This window comes from Mirounga angustirostris, unplaced genomic scaffold, assembly GCF_029215605.1.
Source record: "Mirounga angustirostris isolate CCGP_5_RB_7025 unplaced genomic scaffold, mMirAng1.0.hap1 SCAF_1, whole genome shotgun sequence".
Taxonomy (NCBI): domain Eukaryota; kingdom Metazoa; phylum Chordata; class Mammalia; order Carnivora; family Phocidae; genus Mirounga; species Mirounga angustirostris.
In genome coordinates this window covers 76,930,811-76,952,435 of record NW_026991709.1, presented here as the reverse complement: position 1 = coordinate 76,952,435, position 21,625 = coordinate 76,930,811, and the positions used below count along the sequence as shown (strand labels likewise).

Below are 21,625 nucleotides of genomic sequence, written 5' to 3'. Positions count from 1 at the left end.
GGCACAATTCCTTTATGAGTTTTGATATGTTTGTTTCTACAACTTTGCTGGATGGAATGTGTGCAGAGAATAGAGAACCATGAGATATAAAAGCTGAAGTCACACGCATTTTGAATTGGTCATCATCCCTCTTAAGGATCATACATACGCTACTGTTATTGATGTCCCATGTCTCTTCTCAGTCATTTCCTGCTTGTGTTTACTCTTTTGTGGAACCTGGAGCTGCTGTCATTTCCCTCCTCCTTGAAACTACCCACCACCTCAACACTTCCAGTTCCTGTCCCACCACCCTGACTCTTCCTCTCCCTTTTTCTTTTAACCATTACCATTGGAATATTGGCATGAGGTTAATATCCCTATTTCCAGCCCTGGCCTTCTGTCCTCAGCAACAGAGTCACATTTCCAACTAGGCATTTCCAACAACACCCAGAACTCATCATGTTTGGAACCAAATTTATCCTTTTATTCTTACCTCTTAAATTTCTGGAACAATCAGTTAGTAGGCAAGCCACTTAGCATCATTATAAAGGCTAACTGAGACACTGCTTTACTTTCTCATCCTTTTCTTTTTGTTTTAATTGAATGACAATGGCTAATCTAAAGGAAACTCCTTTCTTGTAGGAGACAAGGAGAAGGCCTTAGGATCTACTGGGGGAGTCTGGAAGAGCAGTCCCTCTTTTCCCGCTGGAACCCGTGGTCCACTGAGGTGCCTTATGCGACCTTCACTGAGCATCCCATGAAATACACCAGTGAGAAATTCCTCGAAATTTGTAAGGTAGGCAGTTTGTGCATCACTCTTAGATTACCTTTGACGGTGAAGCTGTGTGCTTCTAAGACATGTACTATTAAAAAAAAAAAGGTAAGATACAACCTGATTTTATACAAACTTTAAAAGGTTTGAACTATTTTTTAGTAAACAGTGGGGCTGTTTTCTTTATTAAAAATATATATAATATTTATATTAACCATATTATGATGTTTCCTCCTTGCTAATTTCTTATAAAAATTATAGTGTAATATTATTTAAAAATTGCAATACTTGTGTCTGTCTGATTGTGTTTATTGCCAAAATGATACATATAATTTTCTGTATGTAATTAAATTCTAATTATTTTATTCAGAGAAGGAGTGTGGGATAGTGTGAAATATAAAGTCAGATATGGCTCTTTGGTCATGTTTGTCACTTTTCTTTCTGGACCTTGGTAGTCTCGTCTCTAAAATGGACATAATGATGATCACTGCCCTTCCTCTTAACTTCATTGGAACACTGTAAGGTTAAATGGGATAATGTGTATATAAATGCTCCATAAATGGTAAAGCAATTAAGAGTATTAAGTAAGAGTATTTTTATGTCTTTCAATCTCATCTCCCCAAATAGATTTTAAGTTTATCAGTGGCAGGGTGAGTCCTTCTACTCTTCTTTCATCCCCTCTAGGGAAATTTAGGCAGTGCTAGCACACTAAGTAGGCAGGAAGTAAAACAGTTGGAGCTGTAAATGCAGAAAAAGATCAAACTTTTATATTTTCAACAAAATCCGTATACGCATAGGAGTGTGCTTATAGGCGTAGAAATTCTTGCCTTCTCTAGCCTTTCTATGTTTACTTTTATATGCTGTCATTCACTCCCAAATATCACAACTCTCTGTTTGCTATAAATTCAAAAGATACATCTAAAGTCTGTCTGTGGATGGATGGCATGCATTGCATTGCCTGCATTGTTTTCAATACACCTATTCATGCAAGTATGTATATGTATAAAAAACATTTTTAGTTGAAAAGTCCCCTATTTTGAAAAGGATTTGGGAGAAACATGTGATTAAAGGATAGACAGAGTCTTCATTCCCCCAAATATATAGGTGGAGTTGGCTTAAATTCCTTCTGCTCTCAGAAAGGTCAATGGTCTTTTCAAGATTTATGCAAACATCCTCAGGGACTTATGGTCTCAAGGTGTACCTCTGGCTTATTGCAGGCACTGAGTTAGTTCATTGTATGCATCTTGTGATAGTCCAATTTCACGATGCTGCAGCCCAAGCTTCAACATCAGCCCCTAGCCTGACTCTACCATTCAAAATCAAGAAAACAACACAAAATGAAAACCAATGAGAACAACAAAAACACTTACACAAAGGCATTGATGTGAGAGTAGTCTTGCTGAGGGTTTCAGGGAAATGGAGTGGGAATTTACATCATAATAATGAGTCCAAACTTCACAGGGAATATCAGCTCTCCCTGTTTTTAAAATCCTTATTAATAGCAATACTCTGATACATTGCTTCATAATCCTCTCTCCTCTCCTCTGGATCCTGTCTTGCTCCTCCCCAAACGCTTGCCCTTCCTCTTCCCCTTCTTCTCCTTCCTCTTCTTTTTTTCCCTTCTTCTTCTCCTCCTTCTTCTTTTCTCTTTATTAACAGTTCAGAGTATTTTATCTGTTTCTTTTTTTTTAAACACCTGCTAATCCAACCCAGAAGCTTAATTATGTATTTTTCCAAAGCCATTTCCCACCTTTAAAGGAAGTCTAGTTCTGGCCATTACAATAATATGTATTTTTGCATTAATAGTCCTTGTATTTTATTGTAAGTTAAAATAAATACCAACTGCCTTGGTTATTACATCCATTACTTCCTGAGCCAAGTCTCTTATTACTCATACCTGACTCCTTGAGTGTCCTTTGCTGGAAGACGTTCAGGGTAAGGGATTAAAGAATAAGTTCTATTCACTGCAGAGAAATGGCACTGCATTACTCTAATTCTTGATGGTACTTTGTTTTATTCTGATACATATAAATACAATCAAATAATTTTAAAAAGAAGATAAGAAATAAAATGTCAAAAGGGGGGTAGGATAATTATTTCCCAAATACCATGAATGTGGTTAGTAGAATGGAGTATTAATTTTACACAAGCCTTCCTATTAGTCAAGGCTAAAAGGAAAACTCAATGTTTATATAGCTCTTGTTGGATGGGAGTAAGAATAGCAGGTGTGTGTGTGTGCACTCGAGCACACATGTGTGGACATGAGTATAATGAATGGTTGTTCAATTGGTTGGTTTTCAGTCAATCAAACTATTTTGTGGATCTGTCAAGTGTATTTACTTTATGGTTTTTCTCCTTAAACTACTCTTCCAAAGATTTTTTTTTTTTTTAATTTCCTGGCAACAGTCTGGTGTTTTTCTTTTGCCAAACTATTTCTTATTCAAAGGCCACCCCAAGTCCTGATTCTCTATGAAGACAAGTGATCTCCATCTGTGATGTCAGATGATGAGTACTCTGATCCAGTTCTTTGAGTCTTAATTTCTCTTTTGTTGTTGTTTTTTATGTCACAATATTATTTGTGTTTAGGATATTTTCCAAGATTGGCTTTGATTAATACTCAGTTATATTAATATAAATGAGTAAATAAGGAGAAAGATAATTCTGTGGACCTATAATTCCTTTTATGTGAGTATTTTGGCATAACATAAGATTTTAAAAGGATGATATAAACTAGTTTTTCCATCCCCCTTATAAATGAAATGGGAAAAAAGTAGAAAAATATGGGGAAAATGCATAACTAAACTAAATACCTGAAGCAATTTAATTCAGTTTAGCAAATCTATTATGGCAGAGGAAAAAGAATCCTGTAGAGCTGGGTTACACATAGTAAAAATTTTCAAATTATGTACAATCTAATAGAAAAACTTATTTAAAAAAATGCATTAGAAAATCCAAATTTATTCTTACGCAGAGTCTTTTCTTGTATGGCACCTGGGATCTCTTTATTCAACAAATATTTTCTGATACCTACAAAGTACAGGTATTATTGTTCAGGATACAAACATAAATGAGACAAGATTCATGTCCTTGTGGAAGGCATTGCTTAACAGAGGAGGTAGATAAAAATGCAAAGATTTTTAAATGAGTACTAAATTGATTAAAACAGAAGTTTAGATCAAATGAAGAGGAGTGGAAGCACATGAAGGTACAAGGAATGTTCTTAGACATGGGGTAATTTATTTTAGCTGGAGTTTATTGAGTTTAATCTTATATATTCCCATCATGATTATAATGGTTCAAATGATAGGTATAAGGGCTTAGGTTAAGGGCAGTAGGAATGGAGAGAAAATAAAGAAATTTTGAGATATTCAAGACACAGAATTAATGGAAGTACGTAACTTACAGGATATAGTAGTAGGTGGAGGAGAGAAAGGGGTTGAAGATGTGGTTTCTGGATTGGGTAGATGGTGATTCCATTAATTTCAGTGGGGAAAACTGAAAGGAGAGTAGGTTTGGAGGTTCAGTGTAGGACATGTTGAGTTTGACACCTCCATGGAACATGTGGATCAGTTAGTGGTCAGGCAGTTAGAAATTTAGGTCTGAAGCTCAAGAGAGAAAGCTGAACTGGTGATAAAGGTTTCAGATCATACAACTTTGGGTCAAAGCTGAGTCTTGGGCTTGGTTGGTCAGGCAAGAACCATAGGAAAGAGCATTAATGGAAACATTAATTGCATTTAAATACAAATTCATATTATTTCTAAGTCTCTTAACACTGATCTAAAAAAAACTTACTGTTGGGGTGCCTGGGTGCCTCAGTCATTAAGCGTCTGCCTTCGGCTCAGGTCATGATCCCGGGGTCCTGGGATTGAGCCCCACATCGGGCTCCCTGCTCGGCGGGAAGCCTGCTTCTCGCTCTCCCACTCCCCCTGCTTGTGTTCCCTCTCTCGCTGTGTCTCTCTCTGTCAAATAAATAAATAAAATCTTTTAAAATAAATAAATAAAAATAAAAACATTACTCTAACATTTATATAACACAGCATCAAAATACATCATGTTTTCTTGTATTCATCTTACTAACTCTATGGCATTCTACATCTGGCAAATATGATGGTCAAATGGCCTCTTTCCAGACATGCTTGCTTATCTCTGAGCCTCACCAACCTGTTCCAATCTGTGTATGCATATACTTTGCATTACTCATATAAAACAGTTGTGAAAATAGGAAATAATCATTTTTTGGCATTGACTTTCTTGTTACAAGACATAAAAATAATCTCATGTTATATTATGTAATCGGACTATATTTATTGATTATAGTTTGTATGTTTTCATGTAATTCAACTAACAAAAACCCTGTGAGGTCAAGATAGCTATCTCTTTTTTAAAATGAAGATACTTAGAGTGATTAAGTGAATTGACTAAGATATTACAATAAAATGCTCTATTTCCACACCTAAACAATTTGCTAATAAGCAGGGAAATGGGTATAAACCTGAGCAAACTCTGTGCGTGCATGTGTGTGCGTGTGTGTGTGTGATGTGATGGAATGTGATATATTATACTTATGACATGATTCAATTATCCTCGATTGTTTCATCCACTTTATATTTGTAATTTGTAGTCTCATTTCCCCTGTTTTAACTGTTGCCTTGCTGGGTTCTTAGGATGTGTGGACAGTCTTGCTAGAAGGAACTAATGACCCAGCCCAGAGCTGGTGAATAATAGTGAATGGGTCATGAATGCTCTATAACCAAATCGAAGAGATCCTTTTTATTCTTTTCTGGCATATTTACCCTTCTTTTCAAGGGAATTATGAAAGTGAACCAATGTTTTAGCAATCAAATGTAACTTTACATCCTTAGCTCCTTAGTTTCCCTTCACATATTTGACAAATACCCATTGAATACCTACCTGACATTGAATACTACATACTGAGCAGTGTGCTAGTAAGCTGGGATACCAAGAAGAATAAAACAGATTTTACCCTCCAGATACGTAGAGAGTAGAGGGAGAAAGCAAAAAAAAAAAAAAAAGTAATTAACAAATTATAATTTAATATGCTAAGACTGTAGCATATAGAGGGATTCACAAGGTTCTATGGGAGTCCAGAAGAGAGAACAAGTAAGTCCAAAGGTTAACAGGTATGATAACATTTGAAGTGAAACTCAAAGTGTGAGTGATTTAAGCATCAAAGGATGGGGGGGAAAACATTTTAAATAAAAGAAAGTTGGTTGGAACCTGCAAATTACCAAGGTATATGAAATGTTCTTAAATAAAGAGTAGCTAATTTTAGCTAGAATTTTAAGCATGTGTGTGTTGACAGGGGAATGTTGGGGGAATGGAATAGGAAGAGGATGCAAATTAGGATGTATAGGAACCTCTCTTAGAGGAAAGAAGCTTCTGTCTCAGCCTCCTTTTTCTCTCTACACATCTGAATATACCCACAATCAAGGTGTCTCCATAAAGATAATTCCAGGTTAAATGTGCCAGAGTTGTAGAAACATTCTATCCAGCTGTGCGACTTTTCAAGTGGTTTCCAGTATTGGGTATTGGATGGACTTACTCTTTATCCCAGCATGCTTCACTTCCTACAGAGGGAAACTTATAGCCTGAAGGTTTGGAAAACCTGCTCTGCTGAGGAATGTGGGCCTGCAGGCATGAAACCTGGTCTCTTTCCCCAGTGTAAACAGGAAGCAAGTTATGGTTGTAATAAGGAAAACTGAGACTCTAGGCAGTGAACTGCTGGCAGACAGCACCTGAAGCAACCCAGGAGCCCAGTCACTCAGCTGGTAAATAATTGCTGTAAAGTCAAGAAGAATGTTGAACACTCCGCGCCGACCTCCAACCCACCCACCCACCTACACACACTGCTATACTTTACCCCGACCAGCACACAGCTCCTATGTAATACGAGTTGTTAAAACTTGACCCTCTGTTTTGGGGACTGAAATAAAAGAAGGAGCCAAGGGTGGGTGTATAAAAGCTTTTAGAGAAAAGTATGTGGCGGGTGGCATTCATATCAGATGACACCGCGTTCCTGTCACACAGATTGAGTTCATTCAGGTGCTTGAAATGCTCAAGAGCCAGCTTGGGGACTTGGCCTTTTGTCTGCCTTTCCTTCAATGTACTGCTTGTCCCGTTGTCTTCGTGGTCCCTCCTCCTTTTAGAGGGCTCATCGAAATGACTAGAAATAAATGCATCTGACTCTAATGAAATGCCAAGTTCATTGAGTATGAAATAGTGTCAACTTTTTCTTTCCAGCACTTATATGCTGAGGCCACAGAGGATTCTCTGAATGAAGCTTATGATGAGGACTGGAGATGCATCCAGTCATCTAATCTAAAGACATTTATTGATCTAGGAAAAAGTATCCTGACAGTCCAGAGGGTGTTGGCAATGGGAATGTTGAGGTGAATTGCATTTTGGTCTTCAGGAAGTCATAGTTTGATGATGTTATTGTCAGTGATTTACTGACAGTATTTGTTGGTTATTGGTAATAGGCTTCCTTAATGGCCTTTGCAATATGACTCCAAATTCCAGCCTCATCTCATTCCACTTCCCCAGCTTTTCCTGAAATACATGAATATGTGTATCTGTACATGGAGAGCTTATACACAAATACTTCAATTATTAAAGTTGGTTTAATCTTTACAGCCACCCTCTGCATTTGATGTTATTGTTATTTTTTTTATGGAAAAGGAAATATAAAATTCAGAGAGGTTGAATAACTTGCCCACAGTCACACAGCTAATGAGTGCCATATTTGCAACCTAAGACTGGATCTGTTTAATCTCAATACTCATGTTACATCATGCATACTTCCTTTGGTTCAGTGCTTTCCAACAGGGGATGATTTTACCTCCTGGGGGACATTTGGCAATGTTTCAAGACATTTTGGTTCTCACACCTGGTTTGGGGATGCTATTGGTATCTGGTGGGTAGAGGCTATTGAGCCTGCTTAACGTCCTGAAATATAGAGGACATTGTCCCCCACAGCAAGGATTTATTTGGCACAAAATAACAATAGCCCCAAGGTAAAGAAACCTTGGTTTACTTACTTAGACAAACAGCCGCACTTGTGACTCTAATTCTTAGAAACCGGATGAAATATTTAAGTGGAGATGTAAATGAAATGTAGCAGAATAAAATATTAATTTTTACCTTGAGTAGATGGAAAGACATTGTGGGAGAGATAGGATTTGCATTTGGTTTTGAAAAATGAATAGGAGCATAGACATTATAGATCTTTGTGGATTGAATAGACTGTCAGAGCTAGAGGTTGCTAGGCAAGCTTAGTATAGTATTTTTCAAAAATTTTTTTAGAAACAAAAGACTTTTAAAAATAAAATCTTACTTGAAACCCAAATATATAAAACTGTTAAAAATAGAGCAGCTCTAATTAATGTGATTGCAGGGACTGGCGTATGTTACCTGCTTGCCTTCCACATCTTTTCCCCAAACCCTCAGGAATATCTGTTGTCCCAACATTGTTAATAACTACTTCCTTTCTTTTCAAAAGAATCTTGGTTTGGATGATAAATTATATTGTCATCCAACCTATGAGGAAATCTGGTGTTCTAAGGAACATGGTTTGAAAATTACTGGGTATAATCTTTTTTCTATCCCTTCTGAAAAATAAGGAACATAAAGCCTTTTCTAAATATTAGAATTTTACTGCTCATAATAGCAGTATGTTATAGAAGAGAGTACTTTAATACTTAAGTCAGGAGACTTGGGTCCAAGACTTTGCTCAGTTGCTTACTAGTTATTTATCATTGGATAAATCTCTGAAACACTTGGACCCTCAGTTTACCTATTAGATCCCCAAACAGGATTTCTAATCCCTGCCCTATATCCTATCTTGTTTAAGCTATTAACTTCACTTTATGAATATTGTTCTTGACCTCAGGATCTATAATTCTTATTTTGGAATTGCTGACTATAGACATGGACCTATCATCTGTTTATTTCTTCATGCTCCAGACTCCAGCTGACCATTAGAAATTACTAAGAGGCTTTCTGTTTAGACACCTCAAACCACACATCTAGAACAGAATCCTTGATCCCTGTACCTCACCACATGCAAGCCCTTCTCTCGATGAGGTTTTCCCAACCTGGTAATGAAATCACTTTCTATCCAGTTTTTCAGACGAAAAATCTAGGTGTCATCTTTGATTCCTCTGTTCTCTTCATCCCCTATATTTATTTATACTGGCAATTTTTATGACTCTGCCTCCAAGTAGTATCCCTGTCAACCAGTTCTCATGTTCTCCACTGCTCTCTTTGTCCAAGCCACCATCATCTCTTGCCTAGACTACTGAACTGATATTCAAACTCCTCTTAATCTTCCTGCTTCCATTCTTGACCCCAACAGTAAATTCTCCATGCAATAGCAAGGATTATTTTAAAAAAACAAACAAAACAAAACAAAAAACAAACCAAAAACCCCACAAAACCCCACCAAAACCCCAAAAACAAACAAAAAACATGCATTATTGAACTTATCTTTAAAATCACTTTAATCCACAGTCCTTAATATGGCTCACAAGATGCTCTGTGCCTAAGGTTTCATCTCAATCTCTTTCCTTTAATCACTATATTCTAGCTGAATAGGATTTTTCCCTATTCCTTGAATAAACTAAGCTCATCCCTACCTCACAGCCTGTGCAGGGGTTTTTATTTTCTCCCTGGTATACCTTCTCCACATGATTGCATCTTTTTCATCATTTGGGTCTCACATCAAATTTTACTTCCTCAGAAAGTTGTGCCCTGAATTCAATATGTAAAATAACCCTCAATCCTATTACTTTACCCTTTTCCACATTTTATTTTCTCCTAGAATTTATCACCATCAAAATCACCTATATTTACTTTTACTTTTTCTCATACCACAAGAATGTAATCTCCATAGGAACAGGATGCCTGTCTTGCCTCTCTAGTCACAGCACTTAGAAAATGTCCAGCGAATAGTGTAGGTGTTTCATTAATATTTTTTGGATGATTTTAGAGCTTTTTAATCTATTAGTGACATAGAGAGTTAGTTTACAGTATTAATACTGATAGAAATAATTCATATATACATAGAAAAAGCAGCTAAAACTAAAATGACAGCTGGTAACCTTACATAGCTAATAAACAAACAGGACTTGCATGTAATTTTTGACATTAGGAAGCAAAACTTAGCCTGAGGAAAGTTAGTGTACTTAGTAGAGTTAAACACAAAATTAAATTAACAACTAAAATCACACTCAAGAAAGTAATAATACTAAAAGTAATATCCTCAGAAGAAAACTTAACAATTACTAAATTTGGAATGGAAAAAAAATCAACTTTTTGACTTAATTTAATTGTATAGACATGAATTCATTCAATGGAAATTTTTCAGGAAAAAAAGGGAAAACTTATAAATTATTTCTTTCAGATGGAAAATTCTTCAGTAAACCCAATTGTCTTGGTGTAATTCATGTCAGAAAACACAGTCTTAATGAAATTTCAGTAATGCTGGTATAATTTTGATGTAGGTTCATATTAAAAAAATATAGAGACAAGAAAAACAAAGTAAGAGTGTCATCTTGCACCTGGTTTTCTTTGGAACTTTTCTGTTTGATCAATTGAAAACTTCAATAATCCTGGGGAACTAATATTTAGGATTTTCTTTCAATCCAGAGTTTAAAGGCTTTTTATTTTGAAATAATTTTAGACTTACAGGAAAATTGCAAAGATGGTACAGTTTCCGTGTACCTGTCATTCAAATTCTTCTAAAAACTTACATAATATAATATAGTTATCAAAACCTGGGAACTAAACATTGGTACAATAATATTAAGTAAACTACAGGGCTTATTCAGATTTCACTGGGTTTTTGTTTTGTTTTTCCTAATGTCCTCTATCTTCCCAGGATCCAGTCGATGATAACATATTATATTGATTTGTTCTGTCTCTTTATTCTCCTTCAAAATGTGACAGTTTCTCATTCTTCCTTTTTTTAATTTAAATTCAATTAGGCAACATATAGTACATCATTAGTTTTGATATAATGTTCAATGATTCATTAGTTGTGTATAACACCCAGGACTCATCACATCCTTCATTCTTCCTTTGTTTTCATGATCTTGGCATGTCTGATGAATACTGGTCAGTTGTTTTGTAGAATGTCTCTCAATTTGGGTTTGCCTGATGTTTTCTCATGATTAAATTGTGGTCTGCTTTTTTGGTGCAGATACTATAGAAATGATGCTGTGTCTTCATTGTAGGCTTATGATGCCTGTATGTCTTATTACTATTGGTGTTAATCTTAGTCACTTGTTTAAAATGGTGTATGCTGGATTTCTCCTCTGCAAAGTCAGTATTTTTCTCTTTATAACTGATAAATATCTTGGGGAAGATACTTTGATGCTCAAGCCATGTTTTTTGAAATCATGGTTTCTGAGTAGAATTTAATGTATCCTTTGGCATCCAGAGAACTCTGTTACTTTAAAAAAGCTCATATCAGAGTTAAAAAATTGTTTTATGGAGTCTATGATTCATATTAAGTCAATTGGCATTCCAAGTATAGAATTGAAGGAAATGGGACTAAGGAAGTTAAAGTCTTCTCTGCCTATAAATAATGAAAATATTTGTACCTATAAATAATATGCTTTATAAAATATTTTTGAATAATTCACTTAAATTCATACAGCAATCTGATGAGGTTGTCATTTAGCATTATTATCATCATCATTATTATTTGCCCATTTTCAGATGTATAAACTAAGGCTCAGTGAGATTATATGGTTTTATCCAGGGTCTAACCATCAGTTACTGATAGGGCAAGGAAACATACCTGGCTCTGTACATCTAATGCCAAGGATTTTCCCACTATACAGTGATGAAGTAGACATGGTTAGATAGCAGTGAGTTCCATGTCACTGGATATGTCCATGGAGAGGGATGTGGCTTCTTGGTAAAGATGTAGCAAGGCATAACAATAGATGAGTGGTGAATTGATAAGCTCAAGATCACTTCTGACCTTGAGATTCTATGATTTTAAAACATAGTGATTAAATATCCATGTTATTAACTTATTCTTTCCTTTCTGCTTTCCTCTTTTGGAAGTTGAAGAAAGATCACTCTTTCTGCTTTTCTTATTCAATCAACTAAAGCACTGGTGGAGTTTGCTGAAAGGAAGGATGTCCTTCCTTTTAGAATCCTCAGACTGTATGATTATAGTATGTATCTTTCAGTAACAGCAATATTTAGATTCTCTTTAAGATCTCAAAGAGGATGCTGGAACTGCAAATAGTAATAAAAAGTACCTTCTGTCTGTCTTTGCTGCTGTAGACTGAAGCTCATGGAGAACAAGCAAAACCCTATTTCTGTGTTATTACATGCATTAGCCTCAGTGAAAGTGAGTCTATTTTTTAAAATTAATGTTTTGGTATTACTTAATTACTTTAAATATAACTTTAAAGAAAAGTAGAGAGACAGGGGCACCTGGGTGGCTCAGTTGGTTAAGTGTCCAACTCTTAATTTTGGCTCAGGTCATGGTCTCTGGGTCATGGGATTGAGTCCCTCTGGGTCATGGGATTGAGTCTCTCCACACTCAACAGGAAGTCTACTTGAGATTCGCTCTCTCTCTCCTGCTCCCTCTCCTTCTGCTCCTCCCCCTGTTCACATTTGCATTCTCTCAAATAATAAATCTTAAAAAAAAAAAAAGTAGAGCAAATATATCTTTTTATTTTGAAAACCTAGAAATATTGAGGAACTCCAGAAAATTATGTTGTTTTATTATCATAGTCACTATTTTTTTTATTTCTGATATTATCTAAAATCCATAGATTTCAGTGCTTCTTTTCAAAAGAACAAACTGAGGCTCAAAAAGGGAAAATGACTTTATAATGTCACACAGTTAGAAAATTATAGAGGTTTTATTTGCATGGCTTTTTTTTTTTTTTTTTTTTTTTTTGCTTATGGGTTAGGTTAACTAGCAATAGTAGATACATTCTAAATTTTAAAAGTTTTTCTTTTACTAATAAGGAAACTAAGACTAGAATAAAGAAGTGGTTTGCTCAAGAGCAATATAAAATTAAGAATCCAGCATAAGATCTATATGGAAAATTGTATTATGGGGAAAGACTACAGGCTTCTCTGTCTTCAGTGAATCATCACTCTTGTGTTAATCTCTTAAAGCAGAGATTGGTATCCTCATGGACAAATGGGAAGAACAATGATCACTTTATATAAGTATGCTTAATAATTTGAATTGATATTGGAATATGCTCTAATAAGAGTCTTAATTTAGATTAGTGGCCAGTTGCCTAGGAAACAGATTTGGATCTCACTGTGAATAAGATTTTATTCCCAGTGTTCTTTTTTACTGTGATGCAGAAAGTAGAGTTACTGTGGATAAGTCATTTACCTTCTATGAGCCTTGGTTTTCTAACATGGAAGTGGTGATACCTTCTTTGACCTACCTAATGCATCTATATTAGAAAAAAATCATGGAAATAAAAGAGCTTTTTGGAAATACAAGGATATGAGCTCATATCTTTCCTACTTCATTTCCTTGCTTGTTTCTCTGTTTAGAATGCTCCCTGAACTACCCTCCTCTTAATCCAATTCAACTTGGCTTGACCAAAAGAAGGAATTTTTCTTTTACTCACTTAACTTAAAAGTTCAAGATTGGCTGATCTAGTAATCTGCATGACTTTGTCAAGAATTCATCTTTCTCTACATCTTAGTTCTTTCACTTTTGTGGGCTTATTTCTCAGTCAGTTTCTCACTATGTGTGGCAAAATGACCATGAATACCTCCAGGGAGGCTTGTATTCTATCAGTTTTATAACAACATTGGTCATGTACCCATCCTGAACCAATCTCTGTGACCAGAGAAATGGACTCCTCTGATTGGTTAGGCCTGAGCCATATGGTAAAGTCAGCACCACTTAAACTATGTGGGCTAAATGGGATAGGGTGGTTCTCCAAAGAACAAAGGAGGTACTCTTGTTGGAAGAAGAATCTCAAATGGTGGAAAGGATGCTGGGTTGGAAAAAAACAACAGCTGTTGACTAGGCCCTTTCTAACCCCATTTCACCTAATGAAACCCTATGAGCCCTTTAAGGATTGTCTCAAGAGTTTCCTTTTGAGGTCATTTCTGATCCTCTCACTACATATGATTTCTCCCTCTTTTGTGTTCTCTTAGCATCTTGTGCCTCTTCTGCTGTTTATTTTCACAATCTTTGTATAATCATTACAAGTTCATTTCTAAGGTGCACCTGGGTGTCTCAGTCAGTTGAGCATCTGACTCTTGATTTTGGCTCAGGTCATGATCTTGGGGTCATGGCATTGAGCCCCTCCTCGGGCTCCATGCTTAGCACCAAGGTTTGCTTATCCCTCTCCCTCTGCTTCTACGGTATCTTTCTGTCTCTCTCAATCTTAAAAAAAAAAAAAAAAAAAGATCTCTCAATCTTAAAAAAAAAATTTTTCATTTCTTAGATTATTATAGTATCACATCTTTGGAGACAGAGACTACATCTTACTTGTCATTAAATCTTCAGCAGCACCCAATAGGTATCTGATTCATAAAAGGCCATCAGCAAATATTTATTGAAGTGACTTTTTTTTTTTTTAAGATTTTATTTATTCATTTGAGACACACAAAGAGAGAGAGCATGAGCAGGGAGAGAGGGAGAAGGAGAAGCAGGCTCCCCGCTGAGCCAGGAGCCCGATGTGGGACTCGATCCCAGGACTCTGGGATCATGACCTGAGCCGAAGGAAGACGCTTAACCATCTGAGCCACCCAGGTGCCCCTGAAGTGACTTCTTAATGTACAAATTATGAAGGATGAAAAATAAACAGGATGAGGCAGATAAGTTCATTATGTACATAATTTATTGACTGATTAATTTATTAAAAGGCTAACAGAAGCCATGTTGACAATTCTGAGAAATGATTTCTATAAAAGTAAGGATAGTTGCAGCCCCAGGAGAGTGGTCAGCTTTGCTGAGGACTGGCTGGGGAGGAAGTGTCTCTGGACCTACTCTACATTTACTAACTCTGTGCCTTCTTTTCCTCTTCAGTTGTCTGGGTTCACGTCTAAGCTTGTTCCAGCTATCCAGAATGCCCACAAGAATTCCACTGGATCTGGAAGAGGAAAGGGACTGATGGTGTTAACTGAACCCATTTTGATTGAAACCTACATGGGGCTGATGTCATTCATTGGAAACCGCAACAAACTTGGCTATTCCCTTGCCCGTGGGAGTATTGGTTTTTGAGACTCTTTTTGGTGTATAAGTATGTCATCCATCAATATATCTTTATTGAAGATTCTATTTCAGACCACCATATTTTTGGACTGAAACAATTAATTACTTTTAAATAGTGCTACATGATGTTGAATACTTAGTGTCTTAGGAAATCTAAAAGCTTGATTAAACTGATAGATGCACACCTCAGACCTCATATATGAATAATCAAATTTCCTAAAACCAGAAAATACATTCTCTTAAGCTCCTCAAATAATGTTGTCAATGAATACCTGATCATAAACTGAGGGGAGACTCTCTGGGTTCTTATTCTTCTGTCTTCTAAATGTAGGCATTTTCTGGATCTTGATCTTGAGCCCTTTGATTCTGATTTTTTCTTTTATTGGGGTCTGACTGTATTATTTAGCTACTCTTTTTATGAGAATGACTTCCAAATCCATATTTCTATCCCTGATATTTCTTCAAGATTCAGTTTTGTATCTCTTTCTGTTGTTCATATATATCCGTGTTCCAATGGCCACTCACACTCAGCATCTTCAAACTCCTGGAGTTCTCTGTGGCATTTTTATGGTTCCAGTCATCGTCCCTGAAATCCGTCAGTTTTGATATATCTAAATTCCTTGCCAAATAATGTTATATGGTATCTTTCTTAGTCTGTTTAGGCTGTTATTACAAAATACCACAGACTGGGTGGCTTATAAACAACAGAAATGTATTTCTCACAGTTCTGGAGGCTGGAATTCAGAGTTCAGAGTGCCAGCATAGTCAGGTGAGGGCCCTCTTCCCGGGTTACAGACTTCTTGTCATATCTTCACATGGTAAAGGGGCAAGAGGGTTCTCTTGTGTTTCTTTTATAAGGGAATTAATCTTATTCATGAGGGCTCTGCTTTCATGACCGAATCACCTCCCAGAGGCCCCACTTCTTAATACCATCACATTGGACTTTAAGCTTTCAGCGTATGAATTTTGGGGGGACACAAACTGTCAGAGCATAGCAGTACCAAATTTATGTGTGGCTTAGCATTGTACCCCAATGCCCAGATGTCAAACTTAAAGTTCATTCTTCTTTAAAAATTGTTCATGAACTCCTTGCCTTTCCATTTTCACAGGTATATATTATTAGATCAAGTCTCTAATTCTGTTCTCCTGGATAATTTTGCCATAGCCTTTTATTTGGAATCTTTGATCCGAGCTTGACTCTATTCTAATCCATCCTGCATTTGGTTGCCAGATTTCTAAAGCACAATTTGACCCTATCACTCCCTGCTCAAGAACTTTTAATAGCTCATTTTCTTCTGCAGTTTTTTGTTCAAGTATTTATTTCATTTTATTTTCCAATAGCAGACCCTTTCCTTCTATTGAAATCTGTTTTGGACACCTAAAATGTAAAACCTAAAATGTAAAACAGATAAGTGAGGCCACTAAGATTGAAGTGGACATGGGAGTGCCTCTGGATTCCTCTTTTTTGGGGGGTCTCAGAGCTGCCCCCTGTGGAATGGCGATGGGTCCCAGAAAGTTTTGAGGAGCATGTTTTCAAAAATACTGACCTACCTTATTCTGTTTCCTTTGCTCTTTTCTCTCATATTTTCTCTTTTTCTTTCCCTGATGAACACTTCAGGAGATTATCACATCTCTTCAAGTTTTGCCTTTTCAATTTTACAATTTTATTTTTTTAATCTATTTTGGAAAGAAGCTTTGAATGATGAACACCATAAATATTATTATAATCAGATTTTCAAGTCTGTCTCAAGACCCAAAGTTAAGACACCTTGGTTGGTATTCAAGTTAAAACTTCCAGCTATTTTGTTGTTGTTGTTGTTGGGGGGGTGGGGGTTGTGCAGAGTGTATTTTTAAAGTCTTTTTTTCTAAAAATTTATTTCCTCAATTTCAAAGATTTGTTCTCTGATTCATTAACAAATATCAATTTGATGCAGGCATTCAAAACCCACACTTTGAATAACCCTCATTTTATTTAGTCTTTGTCTTTGTTTACTTCCATTAGCATTTCTCTTTCTCTCCCTCTTTCCAAAAACCTTCCCAGCACCCACTTCCCCCCAAGCCCCAGCCCCATGATGGCAAATATTGTTATAGTCCCCAAGGCAGAGAACTTCTATTCAGACTGTAAAAGGAAATGTTGAAATCCTTAGCTGTCCTGTCAACAGTAGTGGAATGAAAAGTCGTTGGATTGTTTTGGCAGTGGTTCTGAAGCAGGCATAATTGGCAAATTATTGTAACAGTGCTGCCCGAAAATCCCTATTTGCCTCAAGATAGTGGCATTTGTTGGCAGAAGCATCTGAAATGTCCAGCACATTCTTTTGAGCTACCATTTAAGGATCAGCCTGACAATAGACTTCTTTCTGCACATTTGTCCTCGTCGTAACCTGGGACAGACTGTTCCGAAGTGACTTTCTAAAGGACATAGTACAGCACCAACTCTGCAAAAGGTGAGGGGAGGGAGATGTCTCTTAGCCCTGAGGTCTAGCCTCTAACAAATAGGATAAGCGTTTAATAACACCAAAACTGTTTAACATGGAGAAGAGTGAACTTAGCGATGACAGGAGAATGCTTTTCACATTTCACAAAGACTGTCTAGTGGGATATCCCATAAACTGATACGTGGGACCTAGGAAGTAGGTTATTACTGGGTTATTACCAGTTATTACCATTCCATGAAAAGATTCAGGAATCTGGAAGGCAGTTTAAGATAAGAAAGAACTTCTTTTAGGTAGGAATGTCAAAGACGGAATGGGTTGCTCCTTAGAAGAGGGAGCCTGCCATCACTTGATGTGTTCAGTTAGGGACTAGATTAAGTGGATATTGTGAACAAGATTGATAGATGGGTGATTGATATCATACTTTAAGGCTAGAGACCTTATTATGATCCTCCAAAGAATTGTTGCTGATGATTAGATAATTAAATGTTTTTTTTTTCTTTGTAAAGAATTGAATCATTCAAATGAGACCCTAGAAAATTACCTTAACTTTCCTAAGATTTAATTTCCTCATCTGTAAAATGGATACAGTGATACCTTTACTGCCCACTTCATAAAGATCTTGTGAGGACTGAATGAAATGAGGTTAAATGATTATATCAAGTAAAACAAAAACAAAAGCAGAAATAAAACATTGACTACCTGCCTGTAGAGTGGTAACTTGGAAGCAGAAAGCAAGGCAACATCCAAGAGAACTATATTTAGTTCCCTCTGGGAAATTTTCCTCGGTCACTATAGACCTACTGACCATCATTCTCCCATTTGACACATGATGTTCTCACTTGGGTTCCTTGTCCATAAGCTCAACAGGAAATACAAACCACAAACCAGGGGACCTACTATATGGCTGGGCTTTTCATTCAGACTGTCATCTGAACTACCAATAAGGTTTCTGAGAGGCACATCATAAGTTTGATTGGGGATAGGATTATTTACAAGGGGCATTAAGTATTGGGCATATCATCATAAAAATGTCATGGTTAGCCATCTTCTTTATCTGATCTTTATCCCATTCAGGGATATTTTCCCACTAGAAAATCCCCGATACGTCTCTTTTCAAAAACTGCTTGAACATCTTTCTTTTTTTTTTTTTTAAAGATTTTTATTTATTTATTTGACAGAGAGAGAGATAGCGAGAGCAGGAACACAAGCAGGGGGAGTGGGAGAGGGAGAAGCAGGCTTCCTGCCGAGCAAGGAGCCCGATGTGGGACTCGATCCCAGGACACTGGGATCATGACCTGAGCCGAAGGCAGATGCTTAACGACTGAGCCACCCAGGCGCCCTGCTTGAACATCTTTATGGACAGATTGTTCAAGGTCTCCTGATACATTGTGGGTCATTCTGATGGTTAGAATATTCTCCTTCTTTTGATTTAGACTCTGTAACATCCATCTGCCATCTCTTTCAGTAAAAAAAAAAAAAAAAAAAAAAAATTATTTTGCTGGAGTGGGGTTAGCTTGGGTTTTCTCACCAGGATGTGGGATATTTGGGTACAGAGGCAAGGTTGGTAGATTCTCTAATGTTTACAAGAAGGAGAGCTGTCAAGAAATGCTAAGCCTGACCTTCAAGTGGGCAATTGGGCCTCTTTGGAGGCCTGATCTTTGGCCATTCTCTAAGGCAGAAAAGAGAAGCCAGTTGCTGTGCTTTGGATCTTTTGCCTTGAGGCCTGTTATCCTTGTCCCCTTGCAGAAGCAACACTAAGAAAGCTGATGCACAGAGCCCTGGGGCTAAGGAGGCATAGAAACCACCCAACCCAATGCTTTCATTTCACAGAACAGGAAGCAAAGGCATTGAAACTGGAAAAAAAAAAAAGTTGCTCAAAAAGCAGATGGTGAGTTTTTGGTACTGGGGATTAAACTCTAAAGCTTCCAACTTCCTATGCCTGGTCCACTGCTCTCTGCATGTATCTCTATTCCCAGAGAAAGGCATAACATCTAAATCAGGGCATCATAGTTGCTGGGTTAAATCTGAGGTGAGGAAACAATAGGTCTTCGTTGTTTAAGGGGAATTTCCAGAAATTACCTGTCTTTTCTTAAAGGCTAAGGTCACTCATAGAACTCTGATTTCCTATCTGATCGAAAAGCCCAAACAAAGCTGCGGAAGCCGGCAGAGCCAGCAGATATTTTGTAAGGCGGCTTTACCTCTGCCTGGCATTTTGTGGGGCAGGAGAGGGGAGGGCAAAAGTATTAAATTTAGGCTTAAAAGCTCCTCAGAAATTCTTTACACACAAGAGACCAAGTTGGAGAAAAGAAGATGACTTGTGCCAAGGGGAAGAAAGAGAGACTAATGCCTGTGGTTTTCAAAGGTTAACAACAAAAAAAAGCCCAAGTATTTGCACAGAGATGAATGCTCATTGGCTTTTGGCCAGCAATTATACAAGGGCTTGTACCCACATCCTGTACCTGTGGTTTAGGGATGCTGCTCATGAGTGACTTCTTATGCTTAGTGGCAGGAAACTTTAGTCACTGATGTGTAAACTCACCTTTGGTCTGCACCTCCCACAACGTGCTCCTAAGGCAGTTAGGGGGCCAGGCCTCCAGATTTCCTTGCTGATACCAGTTCCTCAGAGGCTAGGGAAGAACTCCTTCTGAGGCCTTGGAAGTGACTGAGACATGATCCATACTTTTCTTATTCCACTCGATTGCCTCAACCCCTTAGAAGAATTCTGTAGCGACAGGACGAATCATGGTATCTTCTGCTAAATTCTCACTTCAGCCTTAAAACCCAAGACAAAAAATACGTGAGCTAGATTTCATTTCAGGGCTGCAACCAATGTGAAATATGAGAGGCAAAGTCATGAGGTTGCACCTGAGTCTAGATCTTGTATCTGATGGGCTATTTGCACTCAGTTTAACACTGAGATCTTAACAAACATCTCACAATTCTCCTCCTGGGTGAAGCCACATGGAATTTGCAAGGAATTGCTCAAAAAAACAGATGGTGAATTTTTGGCAATACCAGGATTAGATCCTACAGCTTCCCATTTCCTGTTCCTGGCCCACTGTTTCTTTCACATATCTCTATTTTCAGGGAAAGGCATGACATCTAAATCAGTGTATCATTGTTGATGGGTTAAATTGAAGTGAGAAAAATGATAGGTCCGATGTCATTAACGCTTGTGTTTCTAGGCAGATAGGAAGGATCAGATTGCTACATTATGGATGGGAAATACGTCAGGATCAAGTTCTCTGAAACAAACCCCTTGTGTCTCACATCCTGTCAATGCCTATGCCGTGCATCTCAAGTTCTTCTTCTTTTACATTCTGCTTACTCTTTATGGGCTCATTGAAGCTGAGACTGGAAGGGACCTTAAACGTCACCTGCTTTAGCATCCTACCATATTGCAGCAATGCCCTCAACCAAAATATGCACAGCAGCTGCAGATCGAGCTTCTGCAAAAACATTTGCAAGGCAGAGAATCCCTGGCTTTTCACAGCAGCTAATTCTACTGCTAAGCAGCTGCAGCAAGGAGAAAGTTTTTCTGAACATTGTACCCAAATCTTCCTCTCTAGAAATTTATCTATTTAATCCTAGATCTTCCTCTGAAGTTACCCAAAATAAATCAATTTTGTATTCCATGTGGTCACACTTCAAATAAAGGCAGCTAACTGGTATTCTCCCAATGAAGTAGTTTGTGTTGTTTTTTTTTTTGACACAAAAACCCCAGTTCCTACAACCGTTCTTCATGTGATGGGTTATATAGAGCCCTTATTGAATTTGTCTCTTGTTTGTGGTATTCTGTTTGGTTAACCTTTCTTTGAAAATATCATATTCAACACAGGTCTGGCAGTTCATATATAGGCTGACCAGTACAGATTAGAGTGTAGTTTTTCTTCATTTGCCACCACACTACTATTAATGAAATCCAGGTTTTCTTTATCATACTATTTGTTTACAGGAAACGTAGGGTCAGTTTCATCATACCATACATAACATTTTTTCTGATTTAGTAATCTCATTTGAGAAAAAATGAAGGGTGCCTGGGGGACTCAGTCAGTTTGGGCTCAGGTCATGATCTCAGGGTGGTAAGATGGAGCCCCAAGTTAGGCTCCACGCTGGGCAAGAGCCTGCTTAAGATTCTCTCTCTCTCTCTCTGCCCCTCCCCACCCCCAGCTCCTGCACATGCATGCATGTGCACTC

The 21,625-nt window shown here is 37.4% G+C and overlaps 1 protein-coding gene across 1 annotated transcript in view; it reads left to right on the top strand.

Moving 5' to 3' along the window:
- TPRG1 (tumor protein p63 regulated 1) overlaps nt 1-21,133 on the top strand; it is a 216,941-nt gene extending 195,808 nt beyond the window's left edge. Inside the window, exons 5-6 of the mRNA XM_054504275.2 lie at nt 622-775; nt 14,808-21,133. Coding sequence (XP_054360250.1) covers nt 622-775; nt 14,808-15,002 — 349 coding nt within the window. The 3' untranslated portion in view covers nt 15,003-21,133. The remainder of the gene's footprint in view (nt 1-621; nt 776-14,807) is intronic.
- The last annotated feature ends 492 nt before the right edge of the window (nt 21,134-21,625 follow it).